The sequence below is a fragment of the Solanum stenotomum genome, chromosome 11, assembly GCF_019186545.1.
Source record: "Solanum stenotomum isolate F172 chromosome 11, ASM1918654v1, whole genome shotgun sequence".
Classification (NCBI taxonomy): Eukaryota; Viridiplantae; Streptophyta; class Magnoliopsida; order Solanales; family Solanaceae; genus Solanum; species Solanum stenotomum.
In genome coordinates this window covers 3,758,078-3,780,848 of record NC_064292.1, presented here as the reverse complement: position 1 = coordinate 3,780,848, position 22,771 = coordinate 3,758,078, and the positions used below count along the sequence as shown (strand labels likewise).

The following is a 22,771-nucleotide window of genomic DNA, read 5'->3' as shown; positions in this document are numbered from 1 at the left end:
ACGGAGTGATTTTAGCACCAAATTGAAATTGCTCGGCGCGTTCAGACCACTGTCAGCCGGCGGCGAACTTCCTCCTCTCCGTCTCCTTCTCCGGCAAATCAAGTGGTAAGTTCCTCCTATATCTCTTTCTGCTTACATTTTTCTCTCACGAGGCAAAAACCCTAATCCATTTGATTTCCCTATAATAAGCTCCAAATTGTAAATTGAATTGCAATACTCTCCCTGCATAGGGAAAGCCTAAACTTCAATTTGTGTCTTTCTTTGTGCTTTAATTTCTACGATGCAAAGTATAGCTGGTTCCATGCGGCGTTTAATGAGGAGTGTTGTGGTAGGCTGACGGTCAGGCTAAAATATACTATTAACTGTACTCTGAAAACTGAATCCCTTGGAGCTGAGTGTGTTCATAGTTAACTGACAGTTTGAAGATGTGAGCTGCACTAATCTGTTTTTAGTAGTAATCAATTCCTGTGAACTCCGATGGTTCTCCAGTGACTAGGAAATGAGCTGTTATTTCAGCTTATTTGATAATGGCTGGTTCAAAGTTGCATCAATCTACATTTGAGTGTTTGTATTAGTAATCATTTTTCTGTGTTGTCCTGTAACATTAATGCGGAAATGATTTGGGACAAAAAATGGATTTCTTTATCCTCATATTGCGAGTTTTTAGTCCTTTGGGACATAGTCCTATGTTTTGAATGATGTACCAAATCCTTCTAATTATTTTTGGCCATCGGCAATCTTAGCTATTTCGATATCAACCAATCTAAAATATCCGTGAAATCTTAATCAGTTCATCCAGATGGGACGTTGAGTCTTGTTTAGTATGTTGGAGAACATGATAATTAGTATTTCTGGTAATGCATAATTTCCACCAATGTTATCTGTAAGACTTGTAGAATGCTTCATCAGCCGTTCCTCTCTATTAGGATAGACTCAAAGTCACAGAAAATAAGTCTATTTGAATCTATGATTTTATCACTTGTAACTATGTTATCTTCCTACACATTTTGAACTCTTGTTTACTGTGTGTATATATATTCGTCAGGGAAAACAATTTTGTGTGACTCAATATTGATTGTTCTTGCTCTATTATGGTATCATTGTCTTCTCCTAGTCAAACACCCAACATTTCAACTTCCACACATTCTTCTCCCTCTACTTCCCTCATTCCAACACCAAATTCTTCTTCCTCAAACCCAACTATGATCATTGGGTTCAATAGGATCAATTGATCATGAGTCTTCTAATCTCATCTCTTACTGTAATCTTTACCTTATCAAATAAATAAATAATTATTATTCCTTACTGATGAAACACTATCCTTGGGGTTGGCATTACCATGTCTGAACAGATTTGGGCACCCTTGGAATGCAGCCGGTTTACCTTGCTGTATTCTTAATTTACTATTGTTGGGGTTCATACTTTATTCTCTGTGGGCCAAATACAACTATTTATTTGTTGCATATCCTGAAGCTGATGCATCGGCATAGTTTTTTCATCTCTAACATACATTATTATTTGTTATCTTCAGTCTCAGGCTTGGTGAATGACAAGATGAACACTGCAACATCATTATTTAGGAGGTTAAATATCAGAGATTTGGTATCAAGGACACCTACTTATAGTGCCCCTAGTGGTATGTATTTCATTGTGCTCTTTCATGAAGCATCGGCTTTCAAAATAGATAAAGATGACATTTGTTTCAGTTTTCGTAAAACCAACAAATTTGAAAGAATTGTTTAATGAACTGTTTCCATTTTAAAATCTTACTAAAAAAAGAACTGTTAGACTTTATTCTCTGTAGGGAGCTGATTTATATTTCTTAGCACTTTGTACTCTTCATTTTCTGCATCTACTGGATGCCATCAATGGAATCAATTGCTTCATCAAACAAAAAGTTTGTGCAAAAACTCCAACAAATGCCTCTAACAAGCTTTGAATTTTCTGATCTATGTTTTGCTTGTGAAAATTTCAGAAGTATCTGGGGATGGATTGAGCTTGATGTTTAAACGTTGGGCTACGAAAAAGACAGCAGGATCCACAAAGAATGGCCGTGATTCAAAACCAAAGAATCTAGGGGTGAAGAAATTTGGTGGAGAGGTAAGGATTCTCTTCGTTGATGACATAGAGACCATGGAATTATGTCATTGAAAGAAATTTTAATAAAACCATTGTACACCACGCATGCCTTCAAGGAAATTCCTTGCGCTCTTTAGTGTTCTTACTCTAATACCAATTTTCGGATGCAGAGAGTGATACCTGGAAATATTATTGTTCGTCAAAGGGGAACCAGATTTCATCCTGGAAACTACGTTGGAATAGGGAAAGATCACACACTCTATGCTCTGAAAGAAGGTTGTGTCAAGTTTGAGCACCACAAGTTGAGTGGTCGCAAGTGGGTTCATGTTGAGCCCAAGGATGGCCATGTACTTCACCCAGTTTACTCGAGTACTGCAGCTCCCGAGCTCAACACAGCAACTTAAGCTTCTCTAACCGTTGAGTCATTCATGGAGCACGAGTATAATAACGAAAACGATCTGAGATCATTTCAGAAAGCAGCCCAGCCCCTCTACATTAAAGCTAATGAAACCAAGTTATTTTTGCCTTGTATTCTCCAGTTCATATTTCACTTGTTTGGAATCAATGCACTTATTGTAACTGGTAAAGTGCAAAGTAGTTCAGTCGATGAGCTAAAAAAAATAAACAGCATCATCTACGCTACGTGTGGTGTAGTGGTGAGACTGTTTCACTCTTAACCCGAGGTTTGTGGGCTCGTATATGCTAAATGAAAAACAAATAGAAAGGAACAATAAGGATTCCTTATTGAAGTTAAGGAGCACCACATTTTGTTGGGCAGACAGTAGAAAGTAGTACAACACGCAAAAGCGATTAGTTCCTTCCATTCATTTTATTATTCGTTCGATTATTTTAAAAATAGATTTTTATTTTTTACCCGATTATTTTAAAAATAAATTTTTATTTTTTACTTGTTAATTTTAATATATTAAAAAAATAATTTCTTAAATTTTATTCTCAATATTAATTACTTATATCTCAAATTATTTTCCAAGACTCTGTTTGGATGGTTGTTACGTATTGTTTCATAATGTATTATATTGTGTTGTACTATATTATTTTAATGAATATAATGTTTGGATAGATTGTAACGTCCTTTCATATAATGTCACACATCTATAATTTGAATGATAAATTTACAAGAAAAGTAGGGTAGGGGTAGGGCTACGATAAAAAAAAGAAGAAATATAATTATTAAATATTAAATAAAAATAATATGAGAAGAAAATATTAAGATAACAATGCGATCACACCATATTGGTCGTTACATAAAATGACTCTTTTTATTGTTACTTAACGATGGATTTAAACAATACGATGCAATAAAATTTAAGTAATAATCAAAACAAACATTGTATAAAGTCAAATTGTGTGAACTTTGATCAATATTTTAAGATGTATTTTTAATTGTATTAATATAAAAATAATTATAACTTACAATATTTTTTTGTATAATCTTCGAACATCAAAATTTAAAATATTGAGTTAATTTAGTACAATTTAACTTCGAAAATTAGTTAGGTTGACTCTCGTAAAATGATACTAAACAGATGTATGATAGAAATTTTTTTTAATACTTAATTGTTATTTTTAAAAATATGTGAACAAGTAAAAATGAACGGAAACGAGGATATTTAATAAGAGTGGTAATAATTGGGAGAGAGGAAAGGGGAAGAAAGGGTTGTTTCATTGGGAGTTATTTTGTCAAAAAAGGGTCAAAAGAAGGCAAAATTAGCTGCAGCCATCAATATTCAGTCTTCCTTGTGCATTGTGTATTAGGTTTGGATTTTTTACATGTTGCGGTTGTGGAAATGGTACCAAAATTGCTTGGCTTTACATCCGGTGAAGACTCAGGTCATCAGCTCCGGTCTTATTTGGGGTCTCGGCGACGTATCTGCTCAAGCCGTCACTCATTATACTGCAAAGAAACACCATCATCTTCATCCTGTAAGTTTTTGTTTTTTTTTCCTTTTTTGGTGTATTGGGGTTGTTTTCTTGTCAATTTAGCATTTGGGGTTTTGGAATAAGGGGTAAAGATTGAATTTTTGGAGGAACAAAGCGGCATATGATTCATTGTTTCTGGTGTGTGTATTAGTACATGGATTTTTTTTGTGATCTGGTAGTTAGTTTGGACTCTATTATGTGGATTTTCTTGGAGTTGTTAGGAAGGAAAGAGTAACAACCTTGTATGTTTGGTATTTGTATGAGTCCTTGTTTCTATTGTACCTGTAGCTTGGTACCCCTTTAGAAGAGAAATCTAAATAAAGCAAAATTTATATGATTTATAAAACCGACCAGACTAGCTTGAGAGCAAGATATAGTTGTTGTTTTTTAAGTTGAGGGATAGAGAGGTGATGGTTGACTATGTTGGTTGGACTATCAAAAAATGTTGCTGCACTTATGTCGGATTCTCCAAAATGCACTATTTTTGGAGTATCTAACAAGCACCCATCGACGTTTTTGGAGAGTCCGAGCAAACATAGATGGTCGAATCGTAGTGTGAGGAGTTAAGATCTCAATGGTTCCTTACCCTGTTCTCCGGTTTGGACTTATTGTATCCTAAGGACCTAAGAGTAGTTGGACCTACAAAAGACTATTCTTATCATCTAAAGTTATTTAAATAGCATCATCGACCAATGAGTAATGTTAGATTGACATGCTAGCACTTTGTATATTCTGCAGCGTCGTAGCATCTTGCTACAACATTTTTGTTGCTTCTTTTTTTGATTTTGTGGCTGTCTCTCAGGTCTTAACTTTTATCATGTAATAGAGCTAGCATATCTACTTTTGTACTCTTTGCATCTTCTTGATGCTGGTAATGAAACAACTTACTTCATAAAAAAAACATTTTTGTTGCTTCTACCAATGTTTGGTTGGAGTGAGAGGGGAAGGGTAAAGGGACGAGGCTAAATAATTTTACGTCCCTTGTGTTTATCCCACTCTTCAAGGTGTTTGGAAATGTGATTTCTACTTCCTCCATTCTTCCTCTTTCACTTTCTAACAAAACAAGCCATTTTTCCTTTACCCTTCCTCTTTTATATTCTGTCCTATTGCTACTCCTCTTTCATCTGAACTTACTAATAATCTTTATAAGTGCTAAACTTTGAGTTTGTTTTGCCCAAGGCATGCTGTTTTCACTTTATTTAATAGTCAGAAAAGCTCTTTCCTTTGACAACCGACGGGTTCACAATCCTTTTCAATTACAAGTTGAGGACACCAATTTCTTTGTATTGACTATTAATTTACTATTTAGTGATTAAGTCAGCCACATCAATATGATAAAATTGGAACGATATAGAGAAGATTAGGATAACCACTTCACAAGTTCTCGGTCCAAATTTTGCTCATAGATACATTTCTCATCAAATAAAAGTTCAAATTGAAATATTGACTAGGTCCTCTTCAGAAAAAATATTGACGAGACAAAATATTTAATTTCTTCTATGTTCCTTCTTTTATTGAGTGGAAATGATGTGAATTATAGATAGTAATTTCTGAAGTTTAATTTGTCAAAGGTATTATTCAGGAGAATTTCATTGATGTTCAACTCGTAAATTTAAAAAGGCTAGTCGTATCCACATTCATTGTTCTTAGCCCTCCCATAAAGAATGTTTAGGAGGGTACTTCTTGATAGTTTGTCAGCTTTACTGAAGAACAATGGATTTGGAAGAATTTACAAAATGTAACTGTAAAACAAACAACATTCAGTGGATTGAAAAACTACAATTAAGTTACATATATATAAGGTGAAACCGATGTCAACTTAACTTAAACCATTGTAATTTCGGATTCACATACATGATACAACGATACAATTCTAAGTTTAAATATATATCAGGTGAAACCGATGTCAACTAAACTTAAAACCATTGTAAGTTCGGATTCACATACATGATACAACGATACAATTCTAATTTTAAATATATATAAGGTGAAACCGATGTCAACTAAACATAAAACAATTGTAAGTTCGGATTCACATACATGGTATAATGTTACAATTCTAAGTTTAAATATATATAAGGTGAACCCATGTCAACTAAACTTAAAACCATTGTAAATTTGGATTCACATACAACGATACAATTTTAAGTTTCTTATTAGAGTTTACGACCTGTTTTGTTGTCCCTTCTGGAGATATCCAACTTAATCACTAGTTTTCCTTTACATTCTAATTTCCTAATTTTCTTTTGTAAAAAAGCAATAATGGGCTGATTTTTATTGCAACACACACCTTATCTTTTGGTGAGTGCACTGGAGCTCTGTCTTAGCAAGATGAAGCAGCTAGTATAAATAACACCTAGCTTCAAGGGTCAATCCCATTTTTAACAACTTTTGAGTTTTGCTGAGGAGTGCAATGCTGATTCAGAATTTGCTTATTATGCATGTTAGATAAGTGGTTGAGTGTTTCTGATTCCATTAACAGAAAAGAAACAAAATGAAGGACTAAGTGTTTTTTCTTGTGTTACTGATACACAACTACTCCCTCTGTTTCAATTTGTTTGGCTTGATTCGGAGTATAAGCGTCAAATTAACTCATGTTCAGTGAGAATCCGGACATAGTATCTTCAACTTTTTTGAAATAGACCTTACATATTTAGAAATTTCATAAAAAGTTCTATAAGTCATAATAATTAACTATTCAAAAGTATTTGGAGTATAATTTACTCAATGTTTGCTTGTCAAATCGGGAAGGTCAACTTTCTTTGTAAGTTCTTTCTCCCCCCTCCCCCTCCCCCTCCACCCCCCCTTCTTTTTGTCCTTTGCTACAATCTTTGTTAGTTCTTGTGATTGCTGAAATCTGGACAGATCTGATTCCTTTCTATATTAGTTGTACTGAAGTTGTTTGCATGAATCTCCTCTTTAAAAATTTAGGCAGTCTGATTTTCTTGTAATAGCTGTGTTAGCCCTTTTGGACTGCCTCTGATATTATTTATTGGGAAATGTTATTCTTGTTAACTGCAGAATGAAGATAAAGAATTTGCAATCAACTGGAGACGAGTTGCCACAACAAGCTTGTTCGGCTTTGCATTTGTTGGACCCGTTGGCCACTTCTGGTAGACCTTTCTTTATTCATTTACTTCTATGTAGGTCACTGGTTTGCCACCCTTCACGGAGTGACCTTGTTTTTGTCTTTGATGTGCAGTATTCTGTAGTAGTATTCTGTGATTAGTATTTCTTCATGGGGTGCATTTCTTTTCAAGGGGTTGTCTCATGTCTGGCATACTGGCATTGTTGTGTCACAGTTATCAAATGTTCTCTGTAACAAGAATATACTTGTTTCCTATATCAAATAAGTAAAAAATGTAGTCTCAAATTTACTGGACCTTCTGCCTTCAGAACTATCCTCTTGAGGTTTCTCAAAATGGGGCGTTGATGTGAATCAATTTTAATCTAGAATCTTTATATATTAGAAAACCTCAGTAGCTAACTAGTAATTGTGAGGTCAATTTCATACTTGCTGCTATACTTTGTTCAACAATTTGTTACTGCATAACCTTTCATATGTAGTTAGTAATGCCACAGAGGGATGTACTCTTATTTTGGCTCTTATATGTGTTGCTATGATTGAACCTTATTTTAAATAAGAATGTTGGATAGATTTCTTATCTTGGCTTCTGATAAAATGAGCTTCCTGCAACTTTACGTAGGTTAGCAGTAAGATTTTTTCTTTTTAGCAGTAATTGCATAGTGGAATTATGTCTTCCTTCACATCTATCTCTGTAAAGCTTTGGTCAAAGAAGCATTAGAACGTTATTGTGGCATGTTGGATATATCTTCACTTCCTCTCTTTAAGGACCACAATCAAAATGTCTAATCTATTGATTTATGTCACTTCATTGAAGTAGAATGTAGTAGATTTTGGATCCAGTTTGAACATTTAATAGATAAATACCGGAGTTTTAGTTTTAGAATTAATGCCTTATGGTATTGTGCTCTCAATTATGCAGTTTTTCAAGGTTTAAATTCTATCTTAATCTTTGGATGCTCATAGATTTAACGAGTACTCAGACTTGTGCCCTCTTCCTCCCTTTATTAAGTGAGGCCTTTAGTCTGTTTGACTAAATGTATTTGGAGACTTGGCATAACATAATTCAAATCAGAGTCAGACTGAGACTAAATATTTTCCTGATATCGGATTCTCCTGCCAAATAAACTGTCATTAGTTTGTTAAATCAGGGTCAGACTGAGACGAATTCTTTTCCTGATATTGGATTTCCTGCCAAATAAAATTTCACTAGTTTATTTAGTAGTAGAACCGACAGGCGTAAGTACTTGAACTTGTGGTGACAAAAAATTTACTGACAATACGCAAACCAAATAAAAAGGATTTATTGGAATTATGTCTCTGTAGAGTGATGTTATGTTTTGTTACGATGTGCACTAGGAACTAATTTTTTGATGTGAGAGTCTTTTTTGTTTTCAATAAATTACTGTTATGTTGTGACAACTGAAAGTAATATTCTTGAGTTATCATTGAAAAGACTGCAGATAATTTTTACTTCTGTAATGTTTGGGGTGAATGGATCTCACTGTATTATCTGTTTAGGTATGAAGGGTTGGATCGCGTCATAAGACTGAGATTTCAAATGCAACCTAAATCCCTGCGGTTTGTTGCTACAAAAGTAGCACTTGATGGTATAATCTTTGGGCCCCTGGATTTACTTGTCTTTTTCACATATATGGGTTACTCCACTGGCAAAAATACTGCTCAAGTTGTTGAAGGTGTGAAGAGAGACTTTCTTCCGGCTTTAATACTAGAGGGAGGTATATGGCCTATTGTCCAGGTGGCCAACTTCCGCTATATACCAGTTAGGTATCAACTCCTTTATGTCAATTTCTTCTGCTTGCTTGATAGCTCCTTCCTTTCATGGATTGAGCAGCAAGAAGATGCTGCATGGAAGCAATGGTTGAAAAACATTGTGCGCTTAAAAGAACAGAAGGAGGAAGGAAGATGATTCCTTATTTCACTAGGGATACGCGTTGGCTTTGTTAATCGGGAATAGTGATATTAGTTATAGAGACATGTGAAGTATTTACAGGAATCTTGGAGAGTGTCGATTTGGAAATTGGTAGTTCGATTCAGTAAAAGTGATAGCACTTTGTCAAGCTACACTATTATCGATTGAAGCTTAACATAGCTATTATGGTCTTATCTGTATCCACTATACATTTTGATTGCTCCTGCCTCATATTTTGTCATTTGGGGTTAATTTTGAGAAAGACAATTGAACTGTGATGACAATTTTCCTTTTTATTGAGAAATTGAATTCAATTGCTATCAAGCACTGAAATCTGCTGTCTTTTGTCTTTGTTAATGTTATATTTTGTTCTTCAAGGAACTGATGGCCATGGCTGAATACAGACCATGGTTGAGCAGCGATAGTTTCAATAATTACATATGTTGTCCGAGTTTCGGTCTTATGGGCCATGGGACTGTATCTAGTAATCTTGGCCATGATTATGGAAATGTAGCCAAAATGTAAGATGATACCATGATGTTACAGCAAATTGAACTGTTTAATTTGTGAATCCTACGTGATGGCATATTCCATGCTACAAAGAAATAATTGAACTTAAAAATTATTAAGCTTTATAAATTGTACTACTACTACTGCAATTTCACAATTGATCATAGACAAAATAATTTGAACATTCAACACTCAAATCTTTATAAAACCACTTGTAAATTATATTTGAGACATTGCAAACTGAAAAGTTTCATTTTCTTCACAATGTGGAATAACAAAGATGGTTTTACAGACTTTTAAGTTAAAATGAATCACTACATTCCTCAATAAACTATACATAGTTTTAGCATTAAAGGTACACCTTAAAACATGCTACAGAAGAGGTGAATCAATATCCTTCTATAACACTTCCTTCTGCACCGCAAAACTTTCAGAACTTGCATCTGCAGGGACAATTTACTTCATAAAGAATTGCAGTAACAAACTATATACAGAAAAGAAAATTATAATAACATGTAGACGCTCCAACGTTCTCGCGCTCACTCTTGCTTCAACGGGATGAGTCAGTCAAAAACAAATGAATTTTACCAACCAGATAGTGAAGCATCATAATCTAACACAAACAAATAAACAGAAGTAATCATAACTACATAGTATAAAACAAATGTCTTTTTGCTCATGACATCAGAGAAGTAAACTGAGTACACAAATGAACAAGGAATCTGACATAAACCTACTTCTGCAAAATGAAGTTAATAATGTAGTACCCCAACGTCCAAATACACAACAAAAGGAGCGATGGATAGCAAGAGGAACAATCTTTATAGCTTTACTAGTAAAGATGCAGAACAAAAAGTGTGATGCAAAAGATAATTAAGCAAAGCATAGCCTTAAGAAAGTCAAAAACTGTGGACGCACATGTTAAAATTATACCTTCTATGTATAAAACAGAAGGTGCAGCTACAAATGTCATCTGGATTCTTTTTGAGTAGTTGGTACTACTGTGGGGGGTATGAAGGTGGGTATGCAGGCGCCGCAGGAGTGAGAGCATAATCATATGCACTATAACCAGCCTCCCCTCCATATGATCCATGATAACTCCGCACTCCACTAACTCCAGCTTCTTGAAGTGCATATCCATATTGTGGAGCAAGTATAGCCGGACTTTGAGTGTGAGTACCGCTATAAGCTGGAGCATATGAGACCGTGCTAGGTGCCTCATATACACTCTGGCTGGTGTAGCTATGTGCCCCTGTATACCTAATTGGTGGAGCCTGATGTGATTGAGGAGGATTCCTGGAGCGGAAAGCTGTGGCATTTGACGATCTTCCAGATTTAACAGGCCGAGAGGTGGACGGGCCACTGGACCTGCCAGTGCCACCTCCACGACCCCGCTTTTTTGAAGGCTTGTTCTCAGGAGTTGTGCCCATTTTCTTTTTTGCTTTGGCCTGCTCCAACTCAGTTACCCGTTGTTTAAGTCCTTCTAAAGTAAATTCTTGTTCAAGCTTGTGATCTTCCACACATTTTATTAAAGCCTTAGTAGCTTCCAACTCTATGCTGTTAGCTTTGTCCTGAGATATAAGTCACTCTTATCGAATACTGACAAACAAATATATAAAAAACGAGGGAAGACAAAAAGAACAATAGAACAGATTCATAAAGTAGACACAGGAATAACTGAGTATCTCACAAAGGATTTACAGCAGAGGTGCTTGGACAATTTTGAGGTGGTACTTAAAGTCTTACGGAGCGTACCCTCCTCCTTTTGCAATTTACCGACAAAATATACTTTTTTTATGGAAATGATAGTCTGTCATCGATGACTGTCTTTCCCCAAACTTCGCTTTAAAATAACATAGGCAGGTGTCCACTGCGCCGAGATGTCCCGGACTGGCCCAGTACCGGTTTGATAGGTTTTGACGGGTTTAGGGGATGGAACAGGTCATCATTTGGGCCATGTTTCCTGGACCAGTCCAATCACAGTACCAGCCCAGTCCCCGAATTTAAAAAAAGAAGAAGAAAAAAAGTAGGCGTTGCCAATGAATGTTTTTGTCTCCCCTAGTGTTTCGTCCCCTCCCCCCGCCATTCTATAAGTCATCAAATTAATCTGCAATCTTCCAGCAACTGACTTCGCTTAAAACTGAGAAGGAATAAAAGATACAGAGAAAGGAAATGAACAGAGAATTCTTTCTCCATTCCTTGGATCCAGGGGATTCACTCCTCTGTGATCTACGAAACATAATAATATACTTGAATATCACTTTGGCATCTGGGCAAAAAATGAAATTAAAAAGAAGGAAAACAGACAGGCAACCACAGTGAAGGAGAAAAGAGGGGCTGGATAGAGAAATATACGCACCACTGCAGCTGAACTAAATTTTCCCTTCTTTGATATGTTATTAGCATTTCTTCGGCAGTTCCTGAGAGATAACTTAAGAAGTGAGAGTGGAGGGTATCTCTCTGATAATCCAGACTCTGTAGCAAAATAAACTGCTTCAACCTCTTTGCCGCTCTTCAACAGCTCTTCAATAATATCTGATCAAAGAGAGGGAACTCCAAGTGTCAGGCAGTTCATATATATTTTTTTATAAAATAGTAATTTGATTTATATTTGGACACAAAAAAACCCAAATACAAGAACTACACCAAAAAGTAAAAAACCTAAAAAAATATAGGGTAAAAATTCTGCATTATATATTCCAGTTGCTAGCAAAACACTAAACAGGTCCTTTCCCAATTTGAATATTTTCCAGAGCAAAGTAAGAGAAGTATCTTAAACCAAATACTATATCTTACTGCATCAATCCAGTTTAAGTTTCTCTAGCCAACTATATTCAAATTTTGTAATGCCTATATGGAGGATATTGGAAATCAAAGTTTTCTATGACATTAATTCCACAGATAATAGCAACTTAAGTAGTTCATTAAAGAACCTACCTCCTATTTTGTTACCAAATCCAAAGGCAACGGCAAGCTTTGGCATATCTTTCCTGTTAGCAAACTCCAGCACCAGCTTCCTAAGGAACTCCTCCTCAAACCTCTCTTTTAGCGCAAATGCGATAACCAACTGCAAAAACATTGTTGCTTCAGCAGCGCAAACTCCACTGCTTCTGTCCCCACCGCCCAAAACTCCCTTCCATTTCTCCAACACCCTTGCTGCCCTCTCCTTCAAACTCCTCCCTGCACCATAACCCCCTTCCGCAGCTGGCACAACTGACTGAATTAACATATCACAAGCCCACCTCCTATCTGCCAGTATCGCCTTCTTCTCTACCTTCCTCCCCACAAACTCCTCTGCTGCATCCAAGATCAACCTGAAGGACCCAGCAAAAAGAATGATAATAATAAGATGACCAAAAACACCTAACATACAATATGAGCTTCAAAGTCTCTACTTTATTTTGACATATGCAGTGATAACTCTGATTCTGACCAAACCTGTCTCCTTCCCCGTCATCCAAACCCCCAAAAAAGAACAAAAAACAAACATAGAAACCCTATAAAGATGCATAACTGTGAAAGCCAAGGAAGTGCTACAGTAGGGAGAAAATCTTCTAAGTGTTTGGTTTTAATTACTTCTCCAAGAAAATAAATATTTTAAGTCAAAGGAAAAAGAGAAAGTTCCTAAAGACTTCTATAAGACAAAAAGACAAATGGATAACTTCCATAGACTATTCCAACAACTGAGAGTTGAGCAACCAAAAGCTATTAATCCAGATCACTGTTGTTTAGCTCATCCTTTTATGTTCAACACATTCATTGGCTCATTAGGAAATATTGTGTTGCCTTGCATGTTTGTGTTGAAGATGCAACATAATTTTAGAACTGTGAATTGGAATATTTCCATCTTTTAGTGTCTGGAGCTCCTTCTTGAGGCACACCCATATCTAGAGAGTCTACAACAAACTTTTTTTTTTTTAACAATGGAGTGTACGACAAACTATTACTCTTTATATCATAGAACTCCTTTCACAGTCTATTGATTTTTATTCACAGCCATAATTCATTTCTTGATATTTAATTGAATTGCTATTAACTATTGCCTTTGTCCTAGTGCCACTTTTTTTACCATATCACAAAAAGGTAACTACTAGTAACAAAAATAAGTGTGTGAACGCAGATGCTAATTCATCATATAAGTAGTCGGTGCAATCTTTCAGCATAGTCCATATGTATGTCGGTGCAAAAATTTAAAGACAACCCAACCCTGATTATAGGGTCAATTAAGTCCCTAGGATTAATGTCGAAACAATAGAGAATAACCTTAAAGTGATCATTTGACAATTCTATTTGGTACATATGCATCAGTTTTTCCCTGATACCTTAGATGGAGTGGAGAAGCTTATGTAAATGTGCTGACATGAAGATAAGCTTCTGCTTTATGTCTTGGAATACGGTAGGATGGACTTAAAATTTATGTCAAGCACCTTGGAAGTTATAAGTTACAATCTTTTTGGTTCATGATTTATGAGACATGTTACCATTATGTAATGAAGTGAGTGATCCCTTTAGTTCTTTAAATGCCATTTCACTGCCTAGCTTATCTGAAGCAAGAGTCACTGTTAGATTCTAGTATGAAATGGTTTCACTCTAAAAAAACAACTTGGGCACTATAGAGTGCTGAAAATATCTCCTATTACTTACCAACTGTTTATTGATCTCTGATTTAAAGAATATTAGTCTGAATGCATCTTATAGGTTGATTGTTCAAATAGTTGCTGTGCACATTATGTAACAATACAATCTATCTAAACGTTGTATTCATTGAAACAATACAATACATTATGAAACGATACATAACAACCATCCAAATAGAGTGTTAAGCAAAATGCATCATAGAGTAATCTAAAAGAATCAAACCTCATTGGATCCACAGAACTTTCAAGTGCAGCAGCAATCTCCATCCTCAAACCCGTAGGCTCCTTCCTCTTAGTCTGAATAAATCCAACAAGGCCGCTAGCATCCATTCTCTTACAGTAACTCCTCAACACTTCAGCCAAGCTTTTCTCGCTTAAATCCCCCAAACTCTCAATCTCAGAGATAGCAGCATCCTTCATCTTCACAATTCGAGCACCCATGCTCGATTCCCGATCGGGTAAGGCATTCTCTCGATTCTGGATCTTCAGTAATGCATCTTCCGTCTTATCCTTGAAAATTTTGACATGAGTATCGAGGGTTTCCGATTTTTGACAGAGAGTATTGTTTATGTTGGTGAAATGGGTGGTTAGGGCTTTGTTGAGGTCAGTTATGGTGGTGAGTAAGGTCTGTCGAGCTTCGAGGTTGTTGAAGAAGGTATGAATCGGTTCAAGGTTCGTTACAGTATCTGCCGCCATGGAAATGGAGCTCTTTTACACTGCAAATTTGTGGAAGAAAGAAGATATACAAACAATAAGCCTTTGAGTCCATGTTGATGTTATTGGACTTCCAATTACTCAACAAGGCCCATAGTCATTTATCAAAAAAAATCGAGATAATCTTGAATTTCTATTTCGTGATTTATTATTTCAAAAATAGCGATATCCGACCCTCAAAAATAGTGTACAACTTAAAATTTTCATTTTTAAACACGCACAATTTCAAAACATATGATCGGGATTTCTAACACAATTGTTTCATAATGTATCCTATTGTGTTCTATTGTATCGTACTATCTTGTTTTAATGAATACAATACTTGGATAGATTATATTATTCTCAACTGTTACATAATGTCACTCACACATTCATAATTTAAATGATAAACCTACAAGAAAAGTAGGTATGAACTAGAGTTACTATGAAAAGGTAGAATAATAGATGACATATGATTTTATTAAATAATAAATAAAGACAAAATGAGAAGAAAATATTAAGGTAACGACGCGATCACACCAAATCAATCGTTATATAAAATGGATCTTTTCACCATTACCTAACGATGAATTTAAATAATACGATACAATAAAATTTAAGTAACAATCAAAAATATTATACTTAAACTAACAATTTAAGGGTAACAACCATCCAAACAAGGTGAGTCCTCAATGTTATTGCATTAGGCACACATTATGTCGGATCATTATTTTATAAATTTATTATAAATAAAGAAGAGCAAAAAATACATTTAAGAACGGTGAAATGCAAGTAACACAATAATTTTTTTTTTAATTTCTCATTCAATGTTCATTTTTCGTACTTAAGTTCAATTAATTAGAGTTTATGTTAAGAAAAAATCTATTTAAAGTGAAAACGCTTTTTAATAATGTTATTTTTTATATTTGAAAAGTCAAATCTCTACCAAACTTTTATCAGTGAAACGATACATAATCAAAATTGTTCAACAACAGAAATGAAAAGAAGTATTACTAAAATTGTTTAAAAGAATAAGACAAATATAGTTAGTCGATATAAAGAGTCCAATTACTTTTGAAGACTGCCAAAAATTTAATATATAACAATAATAAGACAAAGGTGTCAACTATATTGTCATCAACTTTGAGTTTCCCAACTTTTTAAATCAATATTCATAATTTATTATTGCGATTAATTCATATACATATTATAAAAGAGTTACAATTAAAATTTTGGATTTTAATCGCCAATGGTTCATGTGGTTATAACAAATATAATTGATTCTTATTACTATTTATTCTCTTATACCTTCTATTGAAAAATTTTATGTTCTTTACCTAAAAAAAAATTAATTTCATAACTCGAACTCAAAATAAAGGTGGAGAATTATTTGTCTAAGTTGTCTAACTCACACATTATCACTTTCAACTTGCAACAATTGCTATGAAGTGACATCACTTTAGATAAGCTATCTTTAGTTTATAATTAATTCTCCTTATCATATTTTACTTTTTACTTATTAATATGTCATTAATTAATCAATCAATCAATTTATATGACGATGAGTTTTGTAGTTGTACATAATCATCAATATTTTATAATAATAACAATAATATAATACTAATAAATCTTATATTTATTTCCCATGGAGAAGGAGAGAACAATTTGTTCTTTATTACATAGAACAAGATGTATATTAACAAAAAACATTTATTTTTTATGTTTTTTTTTTGTTGTTGAAAGAGAAATTAACGTCTCGTTTCAGTATAACAATTCATAAACTACACGAGGTAAATTTTGTGTGACGAGCTCCAGAATACGTAGGAACGAAGAGAGTATATAGTATACTTTGTTCATCGAGGCATAATTAAGTACATTAAACCATTTTTAAAAGAAAAAATAATTTAAATAGTTATCAAATTAAACTAAAAATAGCTAGTGACAGTATAATATACGTATGTAACACATATAATTGTATATCATCAATGTATAATTTATGTATATTGAGTTATGAGTTGTAGCACTAAACCCAAATGTGTACAATTTGTGAATAATCTATATGTATCGGGATAAGAAAAAAGGTAGTAGTAGTAAATAATAAATCCAAGTGTCTGTTTGTGTAAAGATTCATTAAAATACCTCAACCAAATAAACATTATACAAATATTGAATTCTTTTTGGGTTTTTTTTGTACTATTTTATATTTTTAATCTCTTACTGAAAATCTTGACTTTGTCACAGACTAAGTCATCATGAACTGAACCAGAGACATTGATCGTGAAAAAATTTATTTCATTTACTAATTAAAATTCTATAATTCCTTTTCAACAACAATTCATCCATTCCGGAATGTAATATACAATTCCCTTCTTCCTTATGCTAGCAATTTTATTTTTTTGTGAAATAACTTCGATAAGAAGAAAAATAAAGTGTTCCAAGACCCTCTTGGCCTAGTCCTAAACATTTTAACAACTTCTTTTTTCGAATTGTGTTATTCTTCTATTCAAATTGTAAACGAGATTTTCTTTTTTCAAAATTCTATTAATTCTAGTGATATACCCTTAGATCCTCAAATCCATGTAAATGGATAGGTGAGATTACCATTTTGACAATAAAGCAAGGGTGCCTAAAAAGTACCTAAAACTTTGTATTATTATGAATATAATATAATTATTCCCCACTTGCAGCCACTAAATATAAAAAAGAAAAAAAAAGTTCCCATCAAACATACACCATTATTGAGTAGTAAAAAAAAATGAAAAAGAGACACTTTATTAATGGGTTGTGATGCATGAGACTATTTCATCCTTAATTAGTGGTCTCGGGTTGGAGAAAATTTTGTTGGGAGTATCACCCCTGAATTAGCCCTGTGATATGAAATTCAAATTTAATCGGGGCTCCAATGCAGACTTCGAATGATGGGAAATAAAAAGAAAAAAAAAAGACTTTGCTATTGGAATCTTCTTTTGATTCTTAATTATTAATATATATATATTATTATTTTATTTTTTTTAAAAAAAAAGAATCGTGTAACAACAAGCAACTTCCTAGTCAAATAACCTAGACACAGTTGTAAACAGTTCAAAGAATCCAAGTACACTACAACTTAATTTTTTTGACTTAATTGCAACTCACCAACAAACAAATAATAATAATAATAATACGATAAATGAATGTGTTAGAATAAATATGACTCTTTTTATTATTAATTAGATATTTTGAATTTGAGTAGCTAAAATAAAAGGAAAAAAACTCATGTAACAAATGGTTAATTTATGCAAATGACCCCTTTTAGGCTATCCGTTATCAATTATCATATAGATTTTGTCACTAATTTTAGAAGTATAAATACAATTCTTGTGAAATTACATCATGATAACGTTAGTCGTCAGATACAAATCTAATTAATTATATTTATATTTCTCAATTTTATAGATAAAATATCAGACAAATAATGTCATCTAATATTTACAATAACTTACTAGCTTTAGAGTTTAGAACATAATCGAAACATTTTCTCATAAAACTTCTAGTTTACTCAAAAGAATATTTAGTTCATGTTCATGAGATTCAGAAGAAACAAATAAAAAAGGGTCATGTACTAAACAACTATCCTACAGAGAAATAACATGTGAAAAAATTCTAAACATATATATAACGCAAATCTAAATTAATCGAACACGAGATTCAACATTATGACTTCAAGAAAGATCCAACATAATTTTATTATAGATTAGACACAATAATTAGTCATAACAATAATGGTTTAATAAATACAAAATTACAAAGCTGTCACCATTAAGTTGGCCTCATGTGAAAACGTGTCAATCTATTTACAGGTGATTTTTTGTTGTACACATTAATAAATAGCTTGATTGATAGTGATAGAAATTAAAAATTAAGTTCCAATTTTGTCCTCCTTAATTTTCCTCTATATATATCAAAAATAAAACCAACTTCACTATAGAAGAGCAAAAACAAAACAAGAAAAAAAACAAACTTTTTTTTTTGAGAATTTCAAGAAATGGCAATGAAAAATCAAGAAAATGTTGGGATTTTAAAGAAATTTCCAGAAGCTTCTAATAAAATGTGTTCATTTGGGAGTAATGTGAAGAAAATAGCTAAAGAAGATCCAAGAAAATTAATTCATTCAATAAAAGTTGGATTAGCAATTGCATTGGTTTCATTGTTTTACTACTTTGAACCATTGTTTGATTATGAAGGATTTGGTGTTTCTTCAATGTGGGCTGTTTTGACTGTAGTTGTCGTCTTCGAATTTTCTGTTGGTAAGTTTTTATTATTTAAATCGTATACAAGAGTTAATTAATTTCACGTATGATCATCAAATATTTTGTAATATATAATAAATGAAAGATGATTTGAAGGGTTGTAGTGTTCCTTCATGTTAATTGGTTATACACAATAAAATAGATTGAAATTAGCTATAAACTTCATCGTTAATTCTCGCTATGTTGCTTATATAGTTAAACATAACTTTTTTATAATCCATCTCTAGTCTGTTACTAAATATGATTAACAACGAATTTTGTTATTTAGTTACATAATTTGTCTATCACTAATTTCTATAGTGTTTTAATGGTATAGAGTCTCTTTTTTAACCCCTTTCCCACGATCTTCCATCTTTGCTTTCTTGGTGACTTGAATTCACATTCGAACTTTTTGTGGAAAATTTTTGTCATCATAAATATTTTCTTTTGTCTAAAGAGGTTATGAATTAATCACTCAAACTTTTGTCTAAATTTATTTGATTTTATTTTAATTATTATTTTAGGAGCAACACTTGGGAAAGGAGTTAATAGAGGACTTGCAACATTTTTAGCTGGTTCATTAGGTGTTGCAGCTCATAGACTTGCTACCTTTACAGGATCAGACAAATTGCAACCAATAATACTTGGTTTATCTGTTTTTTCAGTAGGTAAATCGACGTTTTAATACTGACGTTATATATAACTTTAATTTTATATATATTTGTATAAGTATAAATGCCTAACAAGTACTTTCATGTGATTAATTTTGGTGATGGGTTAAAACAGCTACGATAGCGACATTTTTGAGATTCGTACCAAAATTGAAAGCGAGATATGACTATGGCATTCTCATTTTTATTTTGACATTCTCTATGATCTCCGTCTCGGGATATCGGGACCCTGTGGTGCTTGATAAGGCGATTACTCGAGTAACTACGATCCTTATCGGGGGCGCGGCGGCGATCATGTTTAATGTGGTTATATATCCGGTATGGGCTGGTGGAGATCTTCACAATTTAATTGCCACAAATATTGAAGATCTTGGAATTTCCTTGGAAGGTGTGTCATCTTTCTTTTTAGTTCGTTTTAAAAAAAATTCCTTTTGTATTTGATAATTTTCTAATAATTTCAATATTTTACGTAACATATTCATTAAATATATTGTTAGTTTAAAATCATAAGATTGAAAATTCCTGACTAGTAGAACTAACACCAAAAGAGTAATAATAAATGTCTATTTCCTAAATTGGCATGACATATTTAACATCCTGAGTATCTAGAAACATATATAGTATAACAACGAGTTCAACATAAACCAATAATATGAATAAATGAGTTCAACACTAAATACATAATCTAAAAAGGTGGATTTCAGATCTAACTCACTTTCAAAATTAGCTCATGAAAATGATCAACCATCATATTATAAGACAACAACTTATTTTATTCAATCGATGTGTGACATTCTAGGTATCACCAAAATGTTGTCCGCTTGTCAAATCAAAATGACATGACTAAAGTTTATTTTATTTAATATAATAATCATTTAGAGTGTATTAAAAAATTGTTAGAAGTTGAACAAATCAATGTTATGTGTACCAATAGCTACCAATGTTAGTGTATGAGTCAATGTAACATAACTAATACTATATATTATATGATTTGATATAATGACATTATTCTGAGCTTATAAAATTATACTAAATATTTTGTTTATTAAATTTGGTTGTATTAATTTGTAGGATATGGAACTCAATACTTCAAGAAAATAGATGTCAAGTCTGAAGAAGAACTAGAGAGAATATCTCTTGAGGAATACAAATGTGTTATCTACTCAAAAGCTAGTGAAGAAAATCTGGTTAGTCAAAAACAAATTATATTTAATTAGCTTATTTGGTCAAAATTTTGATAAGTTAAAAATAAAATTTAATTAAATAAAAGTACAATTAATTCAATATATATAGAGTTCTAATGACAATTACAATTTTGCCCCTAATAGGTCAATTTTGCAAAATGGGAGCCACATCATGGAAAATTCAGATATAGACATCCATGGGGACAATACTTGAAAGTTGGAGATCTTGTTCGTGAATGTGCCATTAAAATCAATGCTTTAAATTCAGATCTTACCTCTTGCAATATGGTAATTATACTAAACCAATACATTCATGTAAAAGAAAAACAGTTTGATACACGAAATATTTCACGTTTATTCAAAATTATGGGAGGGTCTCACCTTAAGGGGCCGGGTGTAATGTGGAGGCACCCTATCCTAACACAAGCATTAGTGATCGACATAAGTCGCATAAAGACAATTTAATTGTTGATCCAAGGATCCTCTTCTTATATACACTATCAATGTACTTCACATAACCAGAATGTTGTGTGAAAGGAAGTATTGGAACAACAGTAAAATTTTCAGAGGTGCAAGGAGGGGCAATTGAACCCCGTTTATTGAACAATAACACTATGTAGCTAGATAGGAAAAATTAATTATTATTTTTTTGCTTATATATAAATTGTTAAATCTCTAGCTCCACCATACCACCAAAATCAACCACTGATGCTTGTGTCAGGTATGTTATCTAGATCACAACCTTTCAGATGGTGACCCTTTTTTCAAATCCTACATGATAACATGAACGTGGAATGTTTCATACACCAGCTTATGTGATATCAGTGTGTCAATTAATTTATGTTTAATTATTTTTTTTCAGACACGAGGGAAGGAAAATAATTCAAGAACCATGCACAAAAATGAGCATAGAGTGTGGTAGTGCATTGAAGGAAATAGCAATGTCAATGAAGACAATGACCCTTTATCCAACAATTGATTCACATATTCTAAAGGCAAAAACATCATCTGAAAAACTAAGATCCATAATTAGAAATGGTAGTTTAATTGAAGAAAAAGAGTTGCAAAAACTACTTCCATCAACAAGAATTGCTTCACTTATGCTAGACATAGTGTCAAATTTAGTAGAAATTGTGGACTCTGTGAATCAACTTGCTACACTTATGAAATTCAAGATTTTGTCATCAAAACCAAAGAGATTGGGGAGCAAGAGTAGAATCCCAAGTGGCAATATTGGAGAAGCACACCTTGTGGTTAATGTTGAGTGAATAAGGTCAAAATCGTAATCTTTGAGAATTAGTAAAACTTCAAACAGTTTGAAGCTCGATGGATGAATAATGAATATGTCTCCTTTATATATATACCATTTTGCGCTCATAAAGAATATCATGTTTTTGATTATATGGCAAAGTTCGAACCTATGATGTGCACCTACCTCATACATCAACGGTGTATTTTTGTTATTAGACCAAAGGTTGAGGGGTCATTGTAAATAGAGTGAGATGGTATGAAATGAAATATATACTACTTGTGAGTGAATATAGATGTCAATTTCTTAATCTTTGAAGATCCACGGCTCGATACAGTTCGTAGATTTATATTAAAAGCTCTATTTAGATAGTGAATATGTTTATATGCAACTTTATACTTATTAAATATCAGGATTTTGCTTATGTGATAATGATTAAATAATTATATATGTTTAACTCATATATCAATGACGTATTCTTATTACTAAACCAACGCCGCCCGGGGGGGGGGGGGGGGGGG

The 22,771-nt window shown here is 33.1% G+C and overlaps 4 protein-coding genes and 1 non-coding gene across 6 annotated transcripts; 3 read left to right on the top strand and 2 right to left on the bottom strand.

Moving 5' to 3' along the window:
- On the top strand, nucleotides 1–2,684 carry LOC125845415 (uncharacterized). Its single transcript, XM_049524916.1, has 4 exons — nucleotides 1–105; nucleotides 1,532–1,636; nucleotides 1,976–2,100; nucleotides 2,250–2,684. Exons 2-4 carry the CDS (start codon nucleotides 1,555–1,557, stop codon nucleotides 2,481–2,483), a joined length of 441 nt encoding a protein of 146 aa, XP_049380873.1. The 5' UTR covers nucleotides 1–105; nucleotides 1,532–1,554; the 3' UTR covers nucleotides 2,484–2,684.
- A 1,064-nt stretch (nucleotides 2,685–3,748) lies between these two features.
- LOC125845259 (uncharacterized) lies at nucleotides 3,749–9,358 on the top strand. Its single transcript, XM_049524730.1, has 3 exons — nucleotides 3,749–4,023; nucleotides 7,042–7,133; nucleotides 8,627–9,358. The coding sequence occupies exons 1-3, from the start codon at nucleotides 3,871–3,873 to the stop codon at nucleotides 9,033–9,035; spliced, it is 654 nt and encodes a 217-aa protein (XP_049380687.1). The 5' UTR covers nucleotides 3,749–3,870; the 3' UTR covers nucleotides 9,036–9,358.
- Nucleotides 9,359–9,752: 394 nt separating this feature from the next.
- On the bottom strand, nucleotides 9,753–14,927 carry LOC125844472 (FRIGIDA-like protein 4a). Of its 2 annotated transcripts, XR_007444150.1 has the most exons (5): nucleotides 14,409–14,927; nucleotides 12,486–12,862; nucleotides 11,908–12,083; nucleotides 10,482–11,119; nucleotides 9,753–9,991 (listed from the first exon to the last, which is right to left on the bottom strand). XR_007444150.1 is itself a non-coding variant. In XM_049523784.1 (4 exons), exons 1-4 carry the CDS (start codon nucleotides 14,879–14,881, stop codon nucleotides 10,547–10,549), a joined length of 1,599 nt encoding a protein of 532 aa, XP_049379741.1. In that variant the 5' UTR covers nucleotides 14,882–14,927; the 3' UTR covers nucleotides 10,350–10,546. The 2 variants fall into 2 exon arrangements, 1 of the variants encoding a protein (XP_049379741.1); XM_049523784.1 differs by lacking the exon at nucleotides 9,753–9,991 and having other exon boundaries at nucleotides 10,350–11,119.
- LOC125846141 (small nucleolar RNA snoR136) lies at nucleotides 10,305–10,434 on the bottom strand. Its single transcript, XR_007444309.1, has one exon. It is a non-coding gene; the product is annotated as a small nucleolar RNA snoR136 (small nucleolar RNA).
- A 3,944-nt stretch (nucleotides 14,928–18,871) lies between the features above and the next one.
- On the top strand, nucleotides 18,872–22,545 carry LOC125844720 (aluminum-activated malate transporter 2-like). The gene is made up of 6 exons (XM_049524047.1): nucleotides 18,872–19,164; nucleotides 19,671–19,814; nucleotides 19,933–20,205; nucleotides 20,889–21,004; nucleotides 21,146–21,295; nucleotides 21,868–22,545. Exons 1-6 carry the CDS (start codon nucleotides 18,903–18,905, stop codon nucleotides 22,267–22,269), a joined length of 1,347 nt encoding a protein of 448 aa, XP_049380004.1. The 5' UTR covers nucleotides 18,872–18,902; the 3' UTR covers nucleotides 22,270–22,545.
- Nucleotides 22,546–22,771: the final 226 nt, after the last annotated feature.